At 40.2% G+C, this 20,110-nt stretch overlaps 1 protein-coding gene across 6 annotated transcripts; it reads left to right on the top strand.

Annotated features, from left to right (window-relative positions):
- The first annotated feature begins 3,825 nt into the window (after positions 1–3,825).
- Positions 3,826–19,578, top strand: cremb (cAMP responsive element modulator b). Of its 6 annotated transcripts, none has more exons than XM_062991421.1 (8): positions 3,826–3,998; positions 7,589–7,677; positions 10,361–10,452; positions 10,555–10,673; positions 11,723–11,872; positions 15,953–16,133; positions 18,321–18,510; positions 19,077–19,153. In XM_062991421.1, the coding sequence occupies exons 1-7, from the start codon at positions 3,941–3,943 to the stop codon at positions 18,463–18,465; spliced, it is 834 nt and encodes a 277-aa protein (XP_062847491.1). In that variant the 5' UTR covers positions 3,826–3,940; the 3' UTR covers positions 18,466–18,510; positions 19,077–19,153. The 6 variants fall into 6 exon arrangements, with proteins under 6 accessions (XP_062847491.1, XP_062847489.1, XP_062847492.1 ...); XM_062991419.1 differs by lacking the exon at positions 18,321–18,510 and adding an exon at positions 19,304–19,578 and having other exon boundaries at positions 3,926–3,998; positions 19,077–19,216; XM_062991422.1 differs by lacking the exons at positions 3,826–3,998; positions 18,321–18,510 and adding exons at positions 4,051–4,188; positions 19,304–19,578 and having other exon boundaries at positions 19,077–19,216.
- Positions 19,579–20,110: the final 532 nt, after the last annotated feature.

Below are 20,110 nucleotides of genomic sequence, written 5' to 3'. Positions count from 1 at the left end.
CAGTCAAACATTGTCAGCATTATTAGCCATTCCTACATTAAGCATGCAACTTAGAATGCATTGACTTGCAAAATCTCGTCTACACACGTCTAGTATTTGGTCTTTTCACATTGGTCAAGACTGCGTGTGTGTGATCATGTACACTCACGAAATAATACAGATTTACAATAAATAGGAATATATATTGTACACTACTGTATGAGATTCTTGTGCATCAGTGATTATGGTAAGTGTATTAACTTTATTTCAATTTCAGTCTGTTATGGTAAAACGTGTGTGTGTCTAGTCTCATGTACTAAGGACAATAACAAGGTTTCTGTATGTATCCTAAATTCTATTTAATATTTTTTAGACTTTTAATGTGTTCTGACTTAAGACCAAATAGATTTTAATTGATATTTTACTGTAATTGATTAAAATCACCTGTTAGTTTTTATTTTTCAACAATGTTCTGTAGTGGTCATACCATTGGAGTAGGTTTAAAAAATAATACTACTACCAGATTAACTGCAGTTGAATACTAAATCGTGGTGGATGCTTAATAGACAACTATTGAAGTTCTGCTAATAAATTTTTTAATTCTATCTTAAATTTTTGGGTTAAAAATCTGGCTTTTCCTAACAGCTTATAGTGAGTCTGGGATCAACCAGAAAACACTGGACACAAGGCAGGAGACACTGTGCAGGGCTTTATTCTTAAGGCTTCCTTACACTTAAGTCTATGTACCTTAACATTTTTGGCATTTAGCTGATGCTTTTATATAAATCAACTTACAGTACTGTGACAGTATATTATCTAAGTAATTGAGGGTTAAGGGCCTTGCTTAAGACCTCAACAGTGGCAACCTGGCAGTGGTTGGGCTTGAAACAGCAACTTTTTGATTACTAAAGTAAACTGCCCCTGATATCTATGAATAGATTGGCATGGTGGCACAGCTGGTAGAGTACCTTTTGCACAGTATTGTGACCTGGGTCGGGTGGCACGGTGGCTCAGTGGGTAGCACTGTCGCCTCACAGCAAGAAGGTCCTGGGTTCGATCCCCAGGTGGGGCGGTCCAGGTCCTTTCTGTGTGGAGTTTGCATGTTCTCCCCGTGTCTGCGTGGGTTTACTCCGGGTGCTCCGGTTTCTTCCCACAGTCCAAAAACATGCAAGTGTGGTGAATTGGGGACGCTAAATTGTCCATGACTGTTTGATATAACCTTGTGAAATGATGAATCTTGTGTAACAAGTAACTACCGTGTCTTTCGTGGATGTAACCGAAGGTTGTAAAACATGACGTAAAAATCCAAACAAACAAACCTTAAATTAAAGTCCATGTACCTTTACATTTTCGGCATTTAGCTGATGCTTTTATCTAAAGCAACTTACAGTACTGTGGCAGCATATTACTACTTAATCTGGAGTAAGGTAATGTTCACTATGGAAGCACTTTTGTAAGTCGCTCTGGATAAGACCGTCTGCTAAATGCTGTACGTCTAAATATTATCTAAGCAATTGAGGGTTAAGGGCCCAACAGTGACCTGACAGTGGTGGAGCTTGAACCAGTGACCTTTTGATTACTAATCCACTACCTTAACCACTAGGCTACAACTGCCCCTTTAGACAATTCTGATACCTATGAATGGAATGTCATTATGGCATCACTGGTAGAGTGTTTTTGCACAGTATTGTGACCTGGGTATAATCCTCACCATTGGTCAGTCTGTGAATTAACTAGTCATGTGCAGCTGGTGCACCCCATGCAAAACTTTTTAGCTAACAAAAGAAGCACAGAGATGCACGTTTAAACAAATGTAAGCATTTAAACAAATGTAAACATCTCTACACTTAAGGAACGAAAGGTTGTACATGTAATCACAAAAACATACAGTGAAATATAGAAGTAGGAATGCCATGATAAAGGGCTGCTGCTTGGTGAACCATGGGTACCACCTAGGCCAAGAGCCAATTTCTAGCAGCCGGTAAGTAAACAGTGGCAATAATTGAACCCAAGCAGTGAGTTATTCTGAGTAATACAATGAACCACGGGCAGCACAGTGGCTCAGTGGGTAGCACTGTTACCTCCCAGTGATAAGGTTCTGGGTTTGATTCCCAGGAGAAGCAGTCTGGGTCCTTCCTGTGTGGAGTTTGATCGTTCTCCCCACGTCTGTGCAGGTTTCCTTCTATTAAAGACATGCTGTAAGTTAATTGTAGATGCTAAAATTGGCCTGTGTGTGTGTGTGTGTGTGTGTGTGTTTGCCTTGTGATGACCTGGTGACCTGTCCAGAGTGTTGCCAGCTTTTGCCCAGTGCATTGTACATACCACGACTCTGAACAGGATAAAGCGGTGGTAAAACTGACAATGAATGAATGAATGAACCATTTATTTATGAGGAATACACCCTTAACATGATGATTGTCTACTGAAGGATAACACACTCATTCACTTGCAGCTGGGCCAGTATAGGGCAGCCAGTGATCTAGTACAAGCACGGCTTATGTGCTTGCTTAGGTTCTGGGTTCCCAAAGGTGGTGAGGCATATGAATGAGGCATGTGTGCATAAGATGGACAAGTTTATCAGAATCAGAATCATCTTTATTCGCCAAGTATGTTTTGTTTCCAGCTGTTGTTATCTCTCTACAATATACAAACAATACAACATACAGACAAAACTATATGCAGACAATGTACAGATTTAATGTGATAGGCAGAATTTTGGATCTATACAAAAAATAGAAAAATAGCATAAGATAAATAATAAAAATGTAAATGAAATTACAGTATAATACAGTATGTGTAAAGTGCAGTGTGGCATGTAAACAACCGTTCAGTTCTAGTTATTAATACGTATAATGGCATTTGGAAAAAGCTGTTCCTGTCTGATTTTGTGTGTTTTATGAGTAGTATACAGTAAAAATTACAAGATACATAATGCATATCACTTGTAATAATTCAACTGTAAAGTGATTTGTCGCTTTATTCCTTTTTATTTAGTAAGCAGTTGCAGTTTTGTATGGATTACAATGTTTGTGTGTTGGAGTGGTGTGGGGCTCAAAAATATTCTTATTTACATAAGGGGGGCACTGATTTAGATCACTGTGTGTAAGAATTGTGTCATGTTCGTCCATTCCCTTGTTATTTATTTATTTATTAGGATTTTAACGTCATGTTTTACACACATTTGGTGACATTCATGACAGGAACGGTAGTTACAGATTACACAAGATTCATCAGTTCACAAGTTTAATATCAAACACAGTCATGGACAATTTTGTATCCTCCAGGGCGGCACGGTGGCTAAGTGGGTAGCGCAAGAAGCAAGAAGGTCCTGGGTTCGATCCCAAGTGGGGCGGTCCAGGTCCTTTCTGTGTGGAGTTTGCATGTTCTCCCCGTGTCTGCGTGGGTTTACTCCGGGTGCTCCGGTTTCCTCCCACAGTCCAAAGACATGCAAGTGAGGTGAACTGGAGATACAAAATTGTCCATGACCGTGTTCGATATAACCTTGTGAACTGATGCATCTTGTGTAATGAGTAACTACCGTTCCTGTCATGAATGTAACCAAAGTGTAAAACATGACGTTAAAATCCTAATAAACAATTGTATACTCCATTCACCTGACTGCATGTTTTTGGACTGTGGGAGGAAACCCACACAGACAGAGGGAGAACATGCAAACTCCACACAGAAAGGACCCGGACCACCCAACCTGGGGATCGAACCCAGGACCTTCTCGCTGTGAGGCAACAGTGATACCCACTAATCCACCATGCCGCCCTCATTCCCTTGTTAAAACTGGGTACACTGGTTTCCTCCCACTGTAAGTGAGCACCATGTCCACTCCAGGGATTCTTAATACCGTGCGATTCTCTATAGTGCTTGTTGATGGTGCGGACCCACCGCGACACTGTCCAGGATTAAAAAGCTAGTGGAAACTATTATTGGAAGTCTCATCTAAGACTTGATGAACTTAGAAACACAACAGGAAGCTTTTATATCGCATTTCCAGGTTGTTTTTAAAGGTAAATAGTGGAAATGCGTGTTTTGATTTTAGCATCAATTAAATGACTGAACGTTCAGCAGCAGCTCTGTGTGTCGGTTACAAACGGTTCAAAACGGCTCTGCAAAATTACTGATAAATACACGGAAAAGTTTAATATTTCTATAAAAATCAACAATATTTTATAAGCCACTGGTTATCCTGTGTGTATGGTAAGAGTTTATCTACTTTTTAACCATTTATCTCCAAATTAATCTTCTGAGACTTTTCATAATGGCGTTTATAGTGCATCATACAGCAGCTAACATCCGTTATTATTTACATTCTGCTTCATCACAGTTATAAACATCAGCTGTAAACTTCATTAAAAATTCATTCATTTATTAAAATTAATTTATTACACGTCCAGAGCTAAGAGCTATCAGCCTAATTCAAAAAAAGTTGCCATCAGCTAGCTAGAACCGATTGTTTACATTAGCAGGGTCACTTCCCGTGGCTAGACTTAACATGTATGTTGGTTTTGTTGTAGTTATTATTGTTATTATTTAATAGTAATATTTATTTATTAATTAGGATGTTAAGATCATGTTTTACACTTTGGTTTCATTCATGACAGGACATGTAGCTACTGGTTACACAGGATGCATCACTTTAAGTTCAATGTCTGGACTGTGGGAGGAAACCGGACCTCCCGAAGCAAACCCACACAGACACGGGGAGAACATGCAAACTCCACACAAAGGACCCGGACAGCTCCATCTGTGAATTGAACACAGGACCTTCTTTCTATGAGGCAACAGTGCTACCCACCGAGCCACCGTGCTGCGCTTAATAATAGTAGTTAGTTAATAGTTAGTTAATAAAAGTAGTAGTTGTAGAACATGAAAAAGAGAGGCACAGCTGATAAATTGGGTACAGGACATGGACAATGTGTGCCTGAGTTTGATCCTTACCTCCAGTCACTGTCAATAATGCCGACAATTTGGCATGTTCTCACAGCTTGGGCTTGTTTATAAACTGATTACTTAAAGTAGCATATCTTCTTCTTGTTCCTCAGCCTTTGTCCCGTTTTTTTTTTTCCGACTATGAGGTCGGCATCTACGGCTTCTTCCCGTTAACTTTAACTTTAACCTGGCTGCATGTTTTTGGACTGTGGGAGGAAACCGGAGCACCCGGAGGAAACCCACGCGGACACGGGGAGAACATGCAAACTCCACACAGAAAGGACCCGGACCGCCCCACCTGGGGATCGAACCCAGGACCTTCTCGCTGTGAGGCGACAGTGCTACCCACCGAGCCCCTACTTAATGTAGCATATATTGTTTTAAAAACCATACAGTGTGAAGTAGCTAGTATTCAAACACTTTATGTTTATTATTTAATGTACTTGCAGTGTGAATACTCTCTTTACAATGTATTTTAACTTTTTTATATAAAAATGGAAAAAAATAAATATGTTATGGCAAAAAAAATCATAATATACCAGTAATTAACAACATTACTGTACTTTGTTGTGGAGTCATTGTTGGCAGTGCAGCTTTGAGCTGTCTATGGTATTTAATAATTATCTTGTTGTAGACTTGTGGTACATTTTTGATCCATTTTTTGCAGATTTCTTCAGTTCCCCAAGATTATGTGGATCCCTCTGATAAACTTACAATTTAAAAGTACTTTATAACATTTTTGTGGGATTCAGGTCAAGAGTTATTTGTAAGAGTAAAGGAATAGACATTGTGGTACAGTTTATTGCTTATAGTTTAATGTGTAAATGACATTCCTGGTGTTTTCAGCTCATCCTGCAACTACAGACCTTTCTCTGTTTTTTTATATCATGAGTTTAAAAGCACTTTTTGAGATCTTGTGTTAAACATGCCAAGGCTCTCTAAAAACCTTTCTCTTACAGATTACACTGGTCAACAGAGATTTTGTTTCTTGAACACTTTTGGGTGTGTCTTAGGTATTTTGAGCTGCTGATAACAAAAATCACCTAAAATTTTTCCTATCACGTACCATTTTATTGATTCATGCCTCAAGGCTGTCTTGTTATACAGTGACAATGTCTATCCTTCAGTACCTGTTGGTATGCTTTACACATGAAGGAAACATACCAGAACATGGAACTGTTGTTGAAACACATCAAGTACAGCAACAACAACTGAAACATCTGGAGATTTAGAGTGGCACTGCTTCTTGGATTGCAGCTCAGATATACCAAGTATTGCTGCTTCATTTGCAATTGGGACAGTCATAAGAAGAATCATATTACACTAAAAATAACTGGCCAATTCATCAGAATTTGACCCCAAGGCAGAACTATATTGCACATAAACCACTTGTGGACCCAAAAAAAAAAGATATTCACTTCACTTAAAACTCGGGCTGATGAAAAATGTTATAAAGGCAACGAACAAATAAAAAGCAAGAAGAGTTCGCAAGAATAACTGATACCATGATTAGTGAAGGCATTTCTGTTGGTCCACAAATGCGACACATCATGAATGATCAGTTCAAAGAGCTGGTGGTGAGACCTGAGAAAATCACTTGGAAATCATTCCAGGATGTTGTTGAACCATCGAGCGCCAAACTTCATCAAGCTGGGTGACAACCTTCTTCAAGCTTACAAAGTGATGAAGTGCAACGTCACTGAAAATTCATTTCCTGCATTTCTTCCCTAATCTTGGTGCAGTAAGTGATGAGCATGGCGAATGCTTTCACCAAGACATTGCCACAATGGAAAAATGTTACCAAGGCCACTGGAATCCGTCAGTGCTGGCTGACTATTGCTGGACACTAATACGAGATGCACCAGATGTTGAGTAGAAACGAAAATCAGCAGCAAAACACTTTTAGCTCAGTTGAACTAATGACACGTATAAGATTTAAATGTGTTATAATCAGTAAAGTTAATCTCATGTTTCTCAAAATTTCTATGTGATACAGACAATCAGAAACTACATTTGTGTTCAGATCAAATGGGTCTGTCACAATCACCAAAAAAATTCAAGGTAACAGAACTTTGGCAAAAAATTGTTGTCCAGTGTTATCAAACCAGTTTCTTTGTTTGTTTATTAGGATTTTAACGTCATGTTTTACACTTTGGTTACATTCATGACCGGACAGGTAGTTACTCCAGTTTAATATCGAACACGGTCTTGGACAATTTAGTGTCTCCAGTTTATCTCACTTGCACGTCTTTGGACTGTGGGAGGAAACCGGAGCACCCGGAGGAAACCCACGCAGAAAGGACCAAGACCATCCCTCACCTTACTCCTCTCTTTCTTGTTTTTTATTATGGTTATAACACACATCTTCATGTGGTGTTTATTTAACACATCACAGTTTACACTGGGTTAATCATGTTATAACCCAACTTTAGGTTATTAGATCAGCAATATTATCTAGGGGTTGAATCATATTATTTATTATCTTTGTTCATTTGATGTGCTGTTCAACTGATAAAGACTTAATTGAAAGCAAAATCTATTTCTGCATAAAGGTTTAAAATGATAAATTCTTAATTTTCTTTGGAGGGTTAAAGATTTCTGACTGACACTGTAAATTTAAAGTTCTTTTGTCTTTAATGATTTTTTATTTGTTGTGTTTGTTTTGTAGTGAAAATATCCATGGATACAAAATTTGCTCATGCACAAGTTCAGACCCAAATACATTTATCCAGGACTACAGATTCTGCATTTCAACAGGTAACACAAAACACTTGCTAAACACAGAAAGAAATTAAACAGAGAACTACCACGACAGCCGTGTTTAGATATAGCTGAGTACCACACATTGGATAACATGGCATGTACGTTAAACATAAGCTGTGCTTGTACTTGCTTTTACTGTTAATATATTATTAAAGAGTTTTAGCTGTGGTCAACATAACTCGGGTTTGATTTTGTCCTGTTGTTATTTTCTGAGTGAAGTGTTCGTCCTGTGTTCTTGTGGAAATCCTCAGAGTATTTTGTTTATACAACCATTTGTTATTATAGTGGATTTGCTACCTAAATTTCTTCTAGGCTAGTTAATCAAATGAGTGTGTGATTCCCTGAATGTGAGAAAAGGTGACCTACTTCTTACTTTCACTTCAGCTTTCCTGGGTTAGTCACCTGATGCATCACGACTCTGATGATGATACTGAGTATAAATAAATTAAGGAGTAAAGAAACAGTGATACTAGAATACAGGATTTATTTATCTATTTAGTGTTTTAGTAGTACCAACCTACACCGATCAGCCATAACATTAAAACCGCCTCCTTGTTCCTACACACACTGTCCATTTTATCAGCTCCACTTACCATATAGAAGCACTTTGTAGTTCTACAATTACTGACTGTAGTCCATCTGTTTCTCTACATACTTTTTTGCCTGCTTTCACTCTGGTCTTTAATGGTCAGGACCTCTACAGAGCAGGTGTTATTTAGGTGTTGGATCATTCTCAGCACTGCAGTGACACTGACATGGTGGTGGTGTGTTAGTGTGTGTTGTGCTGGTATGAGTGGATCAGACACAGCAGTGCTGCTGGAGTTTTTAAATACCGTGTCCACTCACTGTCCACTCTATTAGACACTCCTACCTAGTTGGTCCACCTTGTAGATGTAAAGTCAGAGACGATTTGCTGTTTGAGTCGGTCATCTTCTAGACCTTCATCAGTGGTCACACAGGACGCTGCCCATGGGGCGCTGTTGGCTGGATGTTTTTGGTTGGTGGACTATTCACAGTCCAGCAGTGACAGTGAGGTGTTTTAAAACACCATCAGCGCTGCTGTGTCTGATCCACTCATACCAGCACAACACACACTAACACACCACCACCATGTCAGTGTCACTGCAGTGCTGAGAATGATCCACCACCCAAATAATACCTGCTCTGTGGTGGTAAGTGGATATGGTATATGGTGAGTGGAGCTGATAAAATGGACAGTGAGTGTAGAAACAAGGAGGTGGTTTTAATGTTATGGCTGATCGGTGTATATCTCTTCCTTAAGTTTTTCTCTTATTGTTATTTTCTATGTAAAGTGTTCCTGCAGCGTTCTTGAGGAAATCCTCAGAGTATTTTGTTTATACAACCATTTGTTATTATAGTGGATTTGCCACCTAAATTTCTTCTAGGCTAGTTAATCAAATGAGTGTGTGATTCCCTGAATGTGAGAAAAGGTGACCTACTTCTTACTTTCACTTCAGCTTTCCTGGGTTAGTCACCTGATGATACTGAAATTAAGGAGTAATAAACAGATATTAGAATACAGGATTTTTTTTATTTATTTGGTGTTTTAGTAGTACCAACCTATATTGATACTGTGAAACTGATACTGTAAATGCTTTATAGAAGCGCGCTGAACAACTTCTATCGGTGGCTGTAGAACAGTTTACTACACATACAGGTGTAGAGTTTTATGCAGTTTCATTTATAAAAATGTGGTGCATATAAATACAAGTAATGTTTGTGATTTTTAGTATTTGTCACTGCAATATAGCTACACTGGTGGATTATTTCCTGCTTAATCCAGTGGATGTGAAACAAAATGACACACAGAACTGTTTTCTCTTTTTTTCTGTTTATTTTTTTTAATTGTTTTTTTAATTTTTTTTGCATGTTTCCCCATTTTTTTCTCCCAATCTAGTCGTATCCAATCACCCGATTGCAATACTCCTCCTCTTTACTGATGTTGACCTCCACTCAGACTGAGGAGAGCCGTGACTAACACACGTCCCCTCCGACACGTGTGCAGTAGCCGACTGCATCTCGTAAACGTTTTCAATTTATTTATTTGCTTATGCACTAGACTAGATTGGGAGAAAAAAATGTGGAAACATGAAAAAAAAAACAAGAAAAAAATAGAAAAAAGTTCTGTGTGTCATTTTGTTTTCCAGTCGATACTTTAAGCAAATAAATAAGGCAAATAAATAATTAGGCACCAATTTATTTAAGCAAATAAATAAACTGAAAAGGCACCATCAATCAGCCAGCAGATGTCATAATTGTCATATTGTCATAATCAGTTACCCTTAGCAAGCCAATCGTTGTTCTTGTAGGCGCCCAGCCTTCTGGTAGCAGAGCTGAGAGTTCGGGATGTCAACTCTGGTGTGCTAACTCTGGTATGTTTTACCCCTGTGCCGCCTGAACGCCCCAATGTAGCGATGTTGGTTTAGGATGCGGCACAAAAATACAGCAGCAGGGCGTTTTCAATAAATGTTGTACATCTATACATAATATAGAAACGATCCTAAATCAGATGTAGGTAGTGGAAGTTGGAAGTAGCACAGCACGTAGTCAGGAGACTGACGAGTTAGCACATCAGCAGAATATGTTGTGAATATTATGCCACTCTGACATGGTATTTAAAATATTACAATATTACAATTAAAATATCTCTTTTCAGCAAGCGCTGGTGAGCCCTAGAAATGAGAAATGTCAAGTGGATATGTTGGACTTGAACAAGGAAAAGGTGTTTTTTTCTAAATACCCCGACAGGTAACACTTGTAGTTTTTGCTGCACTCGTCAGTCAAATGTGTTGTTATTTATGAGTGAATTGTAAGAAAACAAGTACATCATAAATGCATCATTTGTTCAAGGAGAAATTTTGGTTTAGAAAGACCTGTAGTCCCAATGGTTGCAGACAGATCAGATGAAGGAGCTTCCTCAGCCAGTGCTCGAGTACCAGATTTCTACAATCCCGAATTAAAACACTTTGGTAAGACTACTTTAACCTTTTTTCCAAACATGTTTGAATTTGATGAACTATAGAATTAACTACTGCTTAAAGTCAATGTATTTGATTTAATGTGTATTACGCTGGAACCAGAGCTGGGATCTCGAATACATCGTATCGAATCTCGGCTCTGCCTTGCCGGCTGAGGCTGAGCGGCCACATGAACAACGATTGGCCTGTTGTTCAGATGGGCGGGACTAAGCCGGATGTGGGTCTCTCTCTGTTGGACTGGTGCAATTACGACCTCTGCTGGCTGATTGGAGGCGCTTAAACAGAGATGAGGAAAGAGTGCTCTTAGGGTGTGTCTCTCCGTACACAACGCAAGGTGGCACAACACTCGTCAATGTGTGGGTGAGAAGATGCATACGACATGCTGCCCACGTATCGGAGGCGGCGTGGGTTAGCTTCGATCTCCTCGGTCAGAGCAGGGATCGGCATAGGCAGAGAGGAAGCATGATGCAGTTGGGCAATTGAACGCGCTGAAGGGGGAGAAAAAGGGGAGAAAATGCATAAAAAATTAAAAACTGTATGGTACAATGTGCTAGCACACCAGAGCAGGGATTTTGAATACATCGTATCGAATCTCAGCTCTGCCATCCGACTGGGCTGGGCGGCTATTTGGCTGTTGTTTATCCAGGGAGGGAGCCGGATAGGGACCTCATAACTGATGCAATTACGACCCGTGCTGGCTGATTGATGCCGTCTGCACAGAGTAGAGGAATAATGCGATCAGGGTGTGGCTGTCCGTGCACAAGGCTGATCTGCATATGAACTCGCCTCGTACAGGTGAAAATATGCAGTCGGTTACTGCTCACGTGTCGGAGGGTGCGTGTGTCAGTTCGCTCTCCACAATCGGGGCGGAGGTCTGCACCAGTAGAGAGGAAGCATAACACAATTGGGTAAAAATTGGACACGCTAAAAATTGGGAGAAAAAAGGAGAAAATGCATAAAAAAACGTAAAGAAAAACTGTAATAAATTGTAAAAAATGCCAGTGTAATTATTTGCTGAAAGTTGCCTTTATCTTGTGCAGGCAGTGTGCAGATTGATAGCAGCCAGCAGAGTTATCATACTTTCAGCATGTCCACTTTAATAAACTCACAGACTGGCGACCAGTATGCCACCCAATCTGGAAATAGCAATCATCACAGCTATGCTCCTTCTGACAAGGTGGTAACTCGAGGTAAAGACTTAATCCTAATTTCTACTTGTGAAACAGTGTACAAATGTATAACAACAAAAGTCACAAATGTGATTAAACTGATGTGATATTAGTGAGTGCATTTGCATGTTGAGATTAAAATGGGATTGTATTGTAACTGGCCCACCTGCCATTTATGGTGGACAGTGGGGGCAAAGCGACAGATAATTGACAAGTCACCTGCGTCTCAATGAGTGTTAATTTGCTCCAGGTGGAAGTGTTTCTATTTATCACGGAGTCTTCCTGAGTAGTTGCCGGCTTCTCTGTTGGCAACCTGCTTTTCTCTGAAACCGTGACACCAGGCTTGGTCAGTCTGTTTTTCTGCCGGTGAAGATGCCAGTGCCAGTCTTTTCTGGAGATCTCAAACTCCATGGATGAGAGAACTGCCCCAGAGGTGGAGAGACAGCTGCTTTGCCGCTCAGTCATCGCTGTCTTCAGCTTCGGCTTCTTGAGCTGCTCAACAGTCTGTGGTTGTCGTTGTCTGATTTTCCTCTTTTTTAAATTTATTTATTTATTTTTATTTATTTATTTTTTATTATGCATTTTCTCCCTTTTTCTCCCCCTTTAGCGCGTCCAATAGCCCAATTGCATGCTTCATCTCCGCCTATGCCGATCCCCTCCGACACGTGGGCAGCAAGCCGTATGCATCTTATCACCCACACATTGACAAGTGTTGTGCCACCTAGCGTTGTGTACGGAGAGACACACCCTAAGAGCACCCTTTCCTCATCTCTGTGTAGCAGCCAACAGAGGTCGTAATTGCACCAGTCATGAGAGAGAGACCCACATCCGGCTTAGTCCCGCCCATCTGAACAACAGGCCAATCGTTGTTCATGTGGCCGCTCATCCTCAGCCGGCAGGCAGAGCCGAGATTCGATACGATACGATACGATGTATTCGAGATCCCAGCTCTGGTTCCAGCGTGTGTTTTTGCCCCTGCGTCACCTGAGCGGCCCTGATTTTCCTCCATGTGATGCACCATACGTTTTCATTAGGAGACAAATCTGGCCTGCAGGCAGGACATGACAGATTTTAGCTGATGTTTGAAATACATCCTAGCCCTGTGGCTGTAATTATAAAAGTAGCATGATGCTTTCACATGCAGTGCCGTCTGAGGGCTTAGAAGTCACACACACTAAACAGACTGAGATTACTTCAAATCTCCTGAATCTTTTCACAAGATTATGAACAGTAGATGTCAAAATTAGCACATTAGCTTTCACTCTGTTGTCTTAAATGTAATATGTGAAAAGCTTGCTGCTGTTTGTTATAGTACAGCTTGACAGCTAAGAATAGGCATCACACATGCATTCGTTGTAAGAAAGGAGGAAGAGTGAAGTGGAGGCAGGGATGGCTCACATATCCACTGTGTTACTGACATCAGGAGGTCGCTTATGTCATAGTGACGTCAGTAGGTGTATTTGTAATTGCACATATACTCTAGTTAGTCATTCGGGCCTCAGTGCTCGCTGGAAAGCAGAGGAAAAAACACATGGCTGTATTAGGAGAGGAGACAGAATCAGGTACGTTTGACTGATCCTTTCTGTTATGTTAAGAGAAGCACTATTTTAATTATTTAAACACAATATGATGTACTTTTTAACTAAATTACCCTAATACTGATATGCTAAATGTGTTCTAAACAAAAGTATCAGATTCCCAGATGTTGGAATGACTTTGGTAAACATTTTAATATGTTTCCATATTGATTAGAAGTATTTTGTGACAAAGGTAATGATTCTAAACCTCAAATCAAAAAGTGTAAATATTTTATACCAAGTGTTTTCTTGCCTGCACTGTTTCCTCTCCTGCATTTTTTCTTTAGCTGCTCCACACACACACACACACACACACACTGCAGCACACGAATGCTGGACCCTCTCAGCCCCGCTGATGTCATCACGTTTCCTGGAACTGGACACCAGCAGGGAAATGTAAATGCGGAGCAGCAAATGAGATCGACACTGACGTCAGTCATGATGTGATCACAGGCAGCTTCTTTTGCAAAACTTTAATCCATGAATCATCTCTTATATAACACACTGTTGCTACCTCACTATAACCGGGTTGTGCTCAGAAAGACTCTGACAAGAAGAGTGGAAATGTGAAATTAAATTCAGGATTTGAATAAGCTGTTAGTCTCTGAGAGCACTCATGCTTGTGGTTTGCATACATGGTTATACAGACTAAAGGGTGGAAGAGTGGGTTTGGTTAGAGCACAAGGGTTTCTACACTTCTCTCATACTGAATCAATCTGCCATGAATTTTCAATGTGCCATGACAGTCCTGTGATTATAATAATATGAATACTATTTAATAGATATTTCTATATTTATGAATATACTAAATATTTATGTTTTATATATAAATAATATAATATTTTGTTTTGGAAATGTTTTTCCTTTGACTAAAGGTTTGACATACTTCGTTGTGCAAAAAATAAGATTTGTTATTATAAAATATATTTTTATATGTAAAATATAAGAAATTTATATATTTATATATTTAATACAATTATTTATTAAATAGTATTCATGTTTATAAAATCCCAAGACTGTCATGGAACATTGAACATTTAGGGCTTCAGTGTAAAAACGTTTCTGTTCTAACTGAAACCACTCTTCTACACTTTGGTCTGTATAACCATGTATGCAAACCACAAGCACAAGTGTGTGTGTGTTTGTGTGTGTGTGTGTGTGTGTGTGTTTGTGTGTGTGTGTGTAATCAACCTCTTTTACTCATCAGCACGTTTCCGGCACACTTTTTTTTGATATCTAACCACTTTACTTTGCAGACTTGACTTTTCAGTACTCATAACACTCGACACCACATATAAGATCAGGATTTTAGTCGTAAAATTTGAATCATTGTTGAAACACCCAAGGGCGGCACGGTGGCTCAGTGGGTAGCATTGTCGCCCCAGCAAGAAGGTCCTGCGTTCGATCCCCAGGCGGGGCGGTCTGGGTCCTTTCTGTGTGGAGTTTGCATGTTCTCCCCGTGTCTATATGGGTTTCCTCCAAGAGCTCCGGGTTTCCTCTCACAGTCCAAAAACATGCAGTCAGATTAACTGGAAACACTTAATCTGACTGCATGTAAGAATTATACATATTCTTATATATAATTGCCCTATAGATGAATGGGTGTGTGTGTGTGTGTGTGTGCTTTGTCTGGGGTGTTACTGTGTGCTTTGCGCCCATTAAAAAGCTGAGATAGGCTCCAGCACCCCCCAACTGCACACAGGATTAAAAGAGGCTGTTGGTTTAAGGTTGTGCTTAAGAATTTTAGGTAGTAATCATTAAATAATCTTATAATAATAGCACTGACTAAAAGTGACACACGTTACACTGTAAATAGTGCTTATAAAGTGAGTCACTATGTGTTGTTTAGTGAAATATTTGAATATTAGATTAAATATCATATTGTAATACAATCAGGTATTTGATTGCTTTAACCTGTGTACCACAGTGATGGATGCTTAACCAAAGTAAAACAACACTGTGGCTAAAAAGCCACTGACAAAACTGGTATAAACACAAACAAATGTGGTGGTCAAAATAACAGAAACAACATAACAAATGAAAGACACAAAAACATGAGCAGCCCACAGTGGAGAAAGTGGATAGAACAGGGACAGTGAAGTGCTGGTTGTCACAATATGACAAGCTACTCCGGTTGTCTGTGACAACCCAGTTCTCGGAAAAAGAGAAGAAACTCTAAAATTAGCATGGAGTAAAGCCCACTATTGCTGAGATCCAGGGTTCGAATCTCAAAGGTGCTATCGGCCAGCCGGGCGTCCGCACGGACGTGATTGACTAATGTCCGAGAAAGTGGATTGGCAAAACAGCCAAGCTGTTGGTAAGTGCCCTTGTCGGTGCGCTTTTAGTGCCGGTCCCAAGTCTGGATATCAGGAAGGGCATCCTGCATTAACCCCAAAATACGAATAAATAAATAAAACTGTCATGCTCTACAACATTTACTGCTTGTTTTCAGCTGATTTTTAATAACGTTTGTTAAGGGTATTGATTACATCAACTGTGCTTTTATTTGTGTGGGTTTCTTCAGGTACCACTGGAGACATGTCAGCCTATCAGATGAGTTCTCCCATGTCCAGCCTGTCTCAGGGTGTAGGGATGGTGACGTCTACAGGCCCTCTGCTCAGCCCTCTACAAAGCTCTCTCCACAGCTCTCAGCAACTAGATGAGGAGGCCTCACGCAAGAAGGAGCTCCGTTTGTTGAAGAACAGGTAGCATTCTTACTCTCTTCCTGTAGTAAGCTCATGCAAAGTATCTCACAGTTTGAAATAGTGCACAAACATTGTTTGCATACTTTACAAGGTTATATGCTCATAACAGCTGTAACTAATCTACCTGGTTGCCTAGTCATGACCATTTACCCAGAGGTTTGAGCTGCTCAACACCAGCTTTCTTATTTTATATTCAGCTGTATTTCTTCTATGATACCAAATCTTTAAGTCATACACAAAGCTTTGCTGTGGCTTCATGTGGGGCGATCTTTTTCCTTTTTTAACGTTCAGTGTTGATTTTATCAATAGTATAAAGTTTACAGTTCGTTTATGTTTCATAGGAACAACACATTATTCAATCATTCATTCATTCATTGTCTGTTTTACCATCGCTTTGACCTGGTCAGGGTCACGGTGGGTGCAGGAAAAACTCAGGACAGGTTCCCAGGCCATCACATGGCAGACACACACACACTTAAAGCAATTTTCAGTAGCTCCATTTGGCCTGACTTTATGTCTTTTGACTTGTGGGAAGAAATCAGAGCGTCTACAGAAAATCCACATGGACACAGGGAGAACATGCAAACTCCACTGGCCAAAGAACACTGGCCACCCCACCGGGTAATCAAACTCAGGCCCTTCTTGCTATGAGAGGACAATGCCACCCTGAGACTGTAATAATAAAACAGTCTAAGATCAAACAATTTAAGACCATAAATAATACTTCTGCAGTTTTTTTGCTTTTCTGTTGGTATTAATGGCAAATTATCAGCATTTATTAATATGTATGCCAGCAAAAAATATAAAAGGAATTTTCCAGTAATCCCCTCAAATAAATGTAATTAAAGAATCAAGTAAAGAAACTCTTGTAAAAATATTAAGACAATTCTGTGCATTAGAGCATTAAACTGGGACGGTGGGACAGTGGTAGCCTAGTGGGTAGAGCTTTGGGCTATCTACTCAAAGGTTGAGAGTTTGAATCCCAGCTTTGCTATGCAGCCACTGTTGGGCCCTTGAGCGAGGCCCTCTGCTCCAAGGGCGCCATACAACGGCTGACCCTGCACTCTGACCCCAGCTTTCAAACAAGCTGGATATGTGAAGAAAGAATTTCATTGTACTGTACATGTGTCTATGTACATATGACAAATAAGGGCGTTCTATTCGATTCTAAACTAAAGCTTTTAAATTAAGTAATAGATGAACAGCTTTGAACCCATTTTTGGCAAAAATTTATACCAACAGAAAAGCAGATGAATTAAATCTAACAAAAAACCACTCACTCACTTTCTTAACCGCTTATCCAATTAGGGATCGCAGGGGAGTGCTGGAGCCTATCCCAGCTTTTCAATGGGCGCAAGGCACACAGTAACACCAATTCAGTGTCTCCAGTTAATCTGACTGCATGTTTTTGGACTGTGGGAGGAAATCGGAGCTCCCGGAGGAAACCCATGCGGACACGGGGAGAACATGCAAACTCTGCACAGAAAGGACCCGGACCGCCCCGCCTGGGGATCGAACCCAGGACCTTCCTGCTGTGAGGCGACAGGGCACAGTGCAGCACAAAAAAAAAACTACACAAGAATTATTTACGATTTTGAATTGTTTCAGTTTTTTTTATTTTATTAGTCTAGCTGTTGTCTTATAGCAAGAAGGGCCTGAGTTCGGCCAGAGTCCTTTCCGTATGGAGTTTGCACATTCTCCCAGTGTCCATGTGAGTTTTCTCTAAATGCTCCAGCCAAGTGGAGCCACTAAAAATTTTCCCTGACCAGAATAAAGCAGTGGTAAAACAGACGATGAATGAATTATTGCATTAGAACATTAAACTAAAGCATTCAAATGAAAAATAATTTTTAAGTACTAGATGAACAGCTTTAAATCCATTTTTGGCAATCATTAAAATCATTTGTTCATCACAAAGGAAACTAATACAGTGAGTCTTAGGTTGTATAAATGGTCTCATTTAGCAGAAAACTACATACACAGATGAATTTCACTACACCCAATATACCCCCCACCCACCAAATTGAAATGATCCCATAAGATATTTTACTTCCTGCCATGTTACATGACAGTGTAATATACCCAACAATCACGTTTGCACACTGCATGCTAAAGCGCTATTTGTATGCCATGTTAAACACACCAGATGTAATCATGATCACTGGAAGGTCTCTCTATCGCTTCCAGGGAAGCCGCGCGGGAATGCCGACGGAAGAAGAAAGAGTATGTCACGTGTCTGGAGAATCACGTGGCCGTGCTCGAAAATCAAAACAAGATGCTCATGGAAGAACTCAAGACCCTGAAAAGCTTGTACTCTCACGAAACTGAATAACGGGAAGCCGTCTGGGGTCAGACTGGGGGACTGAACGATTAACAGGCATCTAGGAAAAAGCACTTTTCGCTCCACATTTAGCCACTGCTCGTGACAGCTAACATAAAAGCCACATATTTTAATATTTTATTTTTAGTTTTGTATGTTAAAGCCAATTGTGTCTGGCCATTCGGCTGGGCTGAGTGCCCACATGAACAACGATTGGCCTGTTGTTTATATAGGGGTGGGGTAGTAGTAAGCCGCATAGGGTCTCCTCTTAACTGATGCAACTACGGCCTCTGCTGGCTGATTGATGGCGGGGAAGGAGTGCATTGATCAGGGTGTGTCTCTCCGTACACAGGGCTGATCTGCATTAGCACTCGCCTAGTGCCGGTGAAAAAATGCATACGGCTGCTGCCCACGTGTCGGAGGGGGCGTGGGTTAGCTTCGTTCTCCTCAGTCAGAGCGGGGATCGGCATTAGTGAGAGAAAAAGAGAAAAAAGGGAGAAAATACATAAACAAAAATACAAAAAAAAAGGCCATCGTGTCTGCGTGTGTCTGACGGTGGACTTACAGAGCAGATTCACTGCGCTGTTTCAGAACCTGTGAATGTTAGTCTGTGCTCTTTGCAGGGTGGCAGCCAAAGAATGTCGACGACGGAAAAAACAGTACCTACAGTGCCTAGAGCAGCGACTTAGCATGCTGGAGATGCAGAACAAGAAGCTCATGGACGAACTAGAGTATATGAAGGAGATTTGTGCCAGGAAGTCCAGTTAGTCTCAGAAGCTTTTGCCTTGTTGCTTTTTTCTGCTACTTGTTATTTATTCTGATGTTGTGCATGTTTGATGTTTTGCTGCAGGTTGTTGTACACATGTTTGTGTGAAGAAGGAAAAATAGACCAGCACAAGAATGTTTATAAGATTTTTATTACATTTATATGTTTGTTTTTTTTCAAATCCACAGTTTGTGAAGGTTACATTAGATTATTATATGATAATAAATGTGATATGGCAGCTTTTAGATTTGCAGAGGTACTTTTAAAATGAACATTACTCTGGACTGAACACTAAACTTGTGCATCTTTGTCTGTGTAGCTAAAACACAGAATAAATATATATTTTGACACTCATAATAAATGGCATTTGTTTTCTTTTTTCTTTGTATTTTGCGCCACTTTTTCACAACTAATGATGAATGTAGTTTGTTTGTTTATTAGGATTTTAACGTCATGTTTTACACTTTGGTTACATTCATGACAGGAACGGTAGTTACTCATTACACAAGACTCATCAGTTCACAAGTTTAATATCGAACACAGTCATGGACAATTTTGTGTCTCCAATTCACCTCACTTGCACGTCTTTGGACTGTGGGAGGAAACCGGAGCTCCCGGGGGAAACCCACGCGGACACTGGGAGAACATGCAAACTCCACACAGAAAGGACTCCCCGCCTAGGGATCGAACACAGGACCTTCTTGCTGTAAGGCGACCCACTTAGCCACCGTGCCGCCCAATGGTGAATGTAGAGATAGTGTGAGTTTGTTGTGCAATCAAACTCAATGTTTTGAAAACTGCACATTCTGTATGTTCTGTACACACATGCCTAGTTGCTGGAGTCTTAAATGTGTGTGCTGGTCACAATGCAATATTTTTATTTTTTTATTT

Source organism: Trichomycterus rosablanca, chromosome 3 (genome assembly GCF_030014385.1).
Source record: "Trichomycterus rosablanca isolate fTriRos1 chromosome 3, fTriRos1.hap1, whole genome shotgun sequence".
Classification (NCBI taxonomy): domain Eukaryota; kingdom Metazoa; phylum Chordata; class Actinopteri; order Siluriformes; family Trichomycteridae; genus Trichomycterus; species Trichomycterus rosablanca.
This window is presented reverse-complemented; position numbering and strand designations above follow the sequence as displayed.

What these genes read in the sequence shown, in the direction of transcription:
- cremb (XM_062991419.1), top strand. Translation starts at nt 3,941, where the DNA reads ATGAACTTAGAAACACAACAGGAAGCTTTTATATCGCATTTCCAGGTT. An exon ending in TGACAAGGTGGTAACTCGAG is followed by an intron (nt 11,873 to 15,952) that starts GTAAAGACTTAA and finishes GGGTTTCTTCAG; the next exon opens with GTACCACTGGAGACATGTCA. An exon ending in CTCCGTTTGTTGAAGAACAG is followed by an intron (nt 16,134 to 19,076) that starts GTAGCATTCTTA and finishes TGCTCTTTGCAG; the next exon opens with GGTGGCAGCCAAAGAATGTC.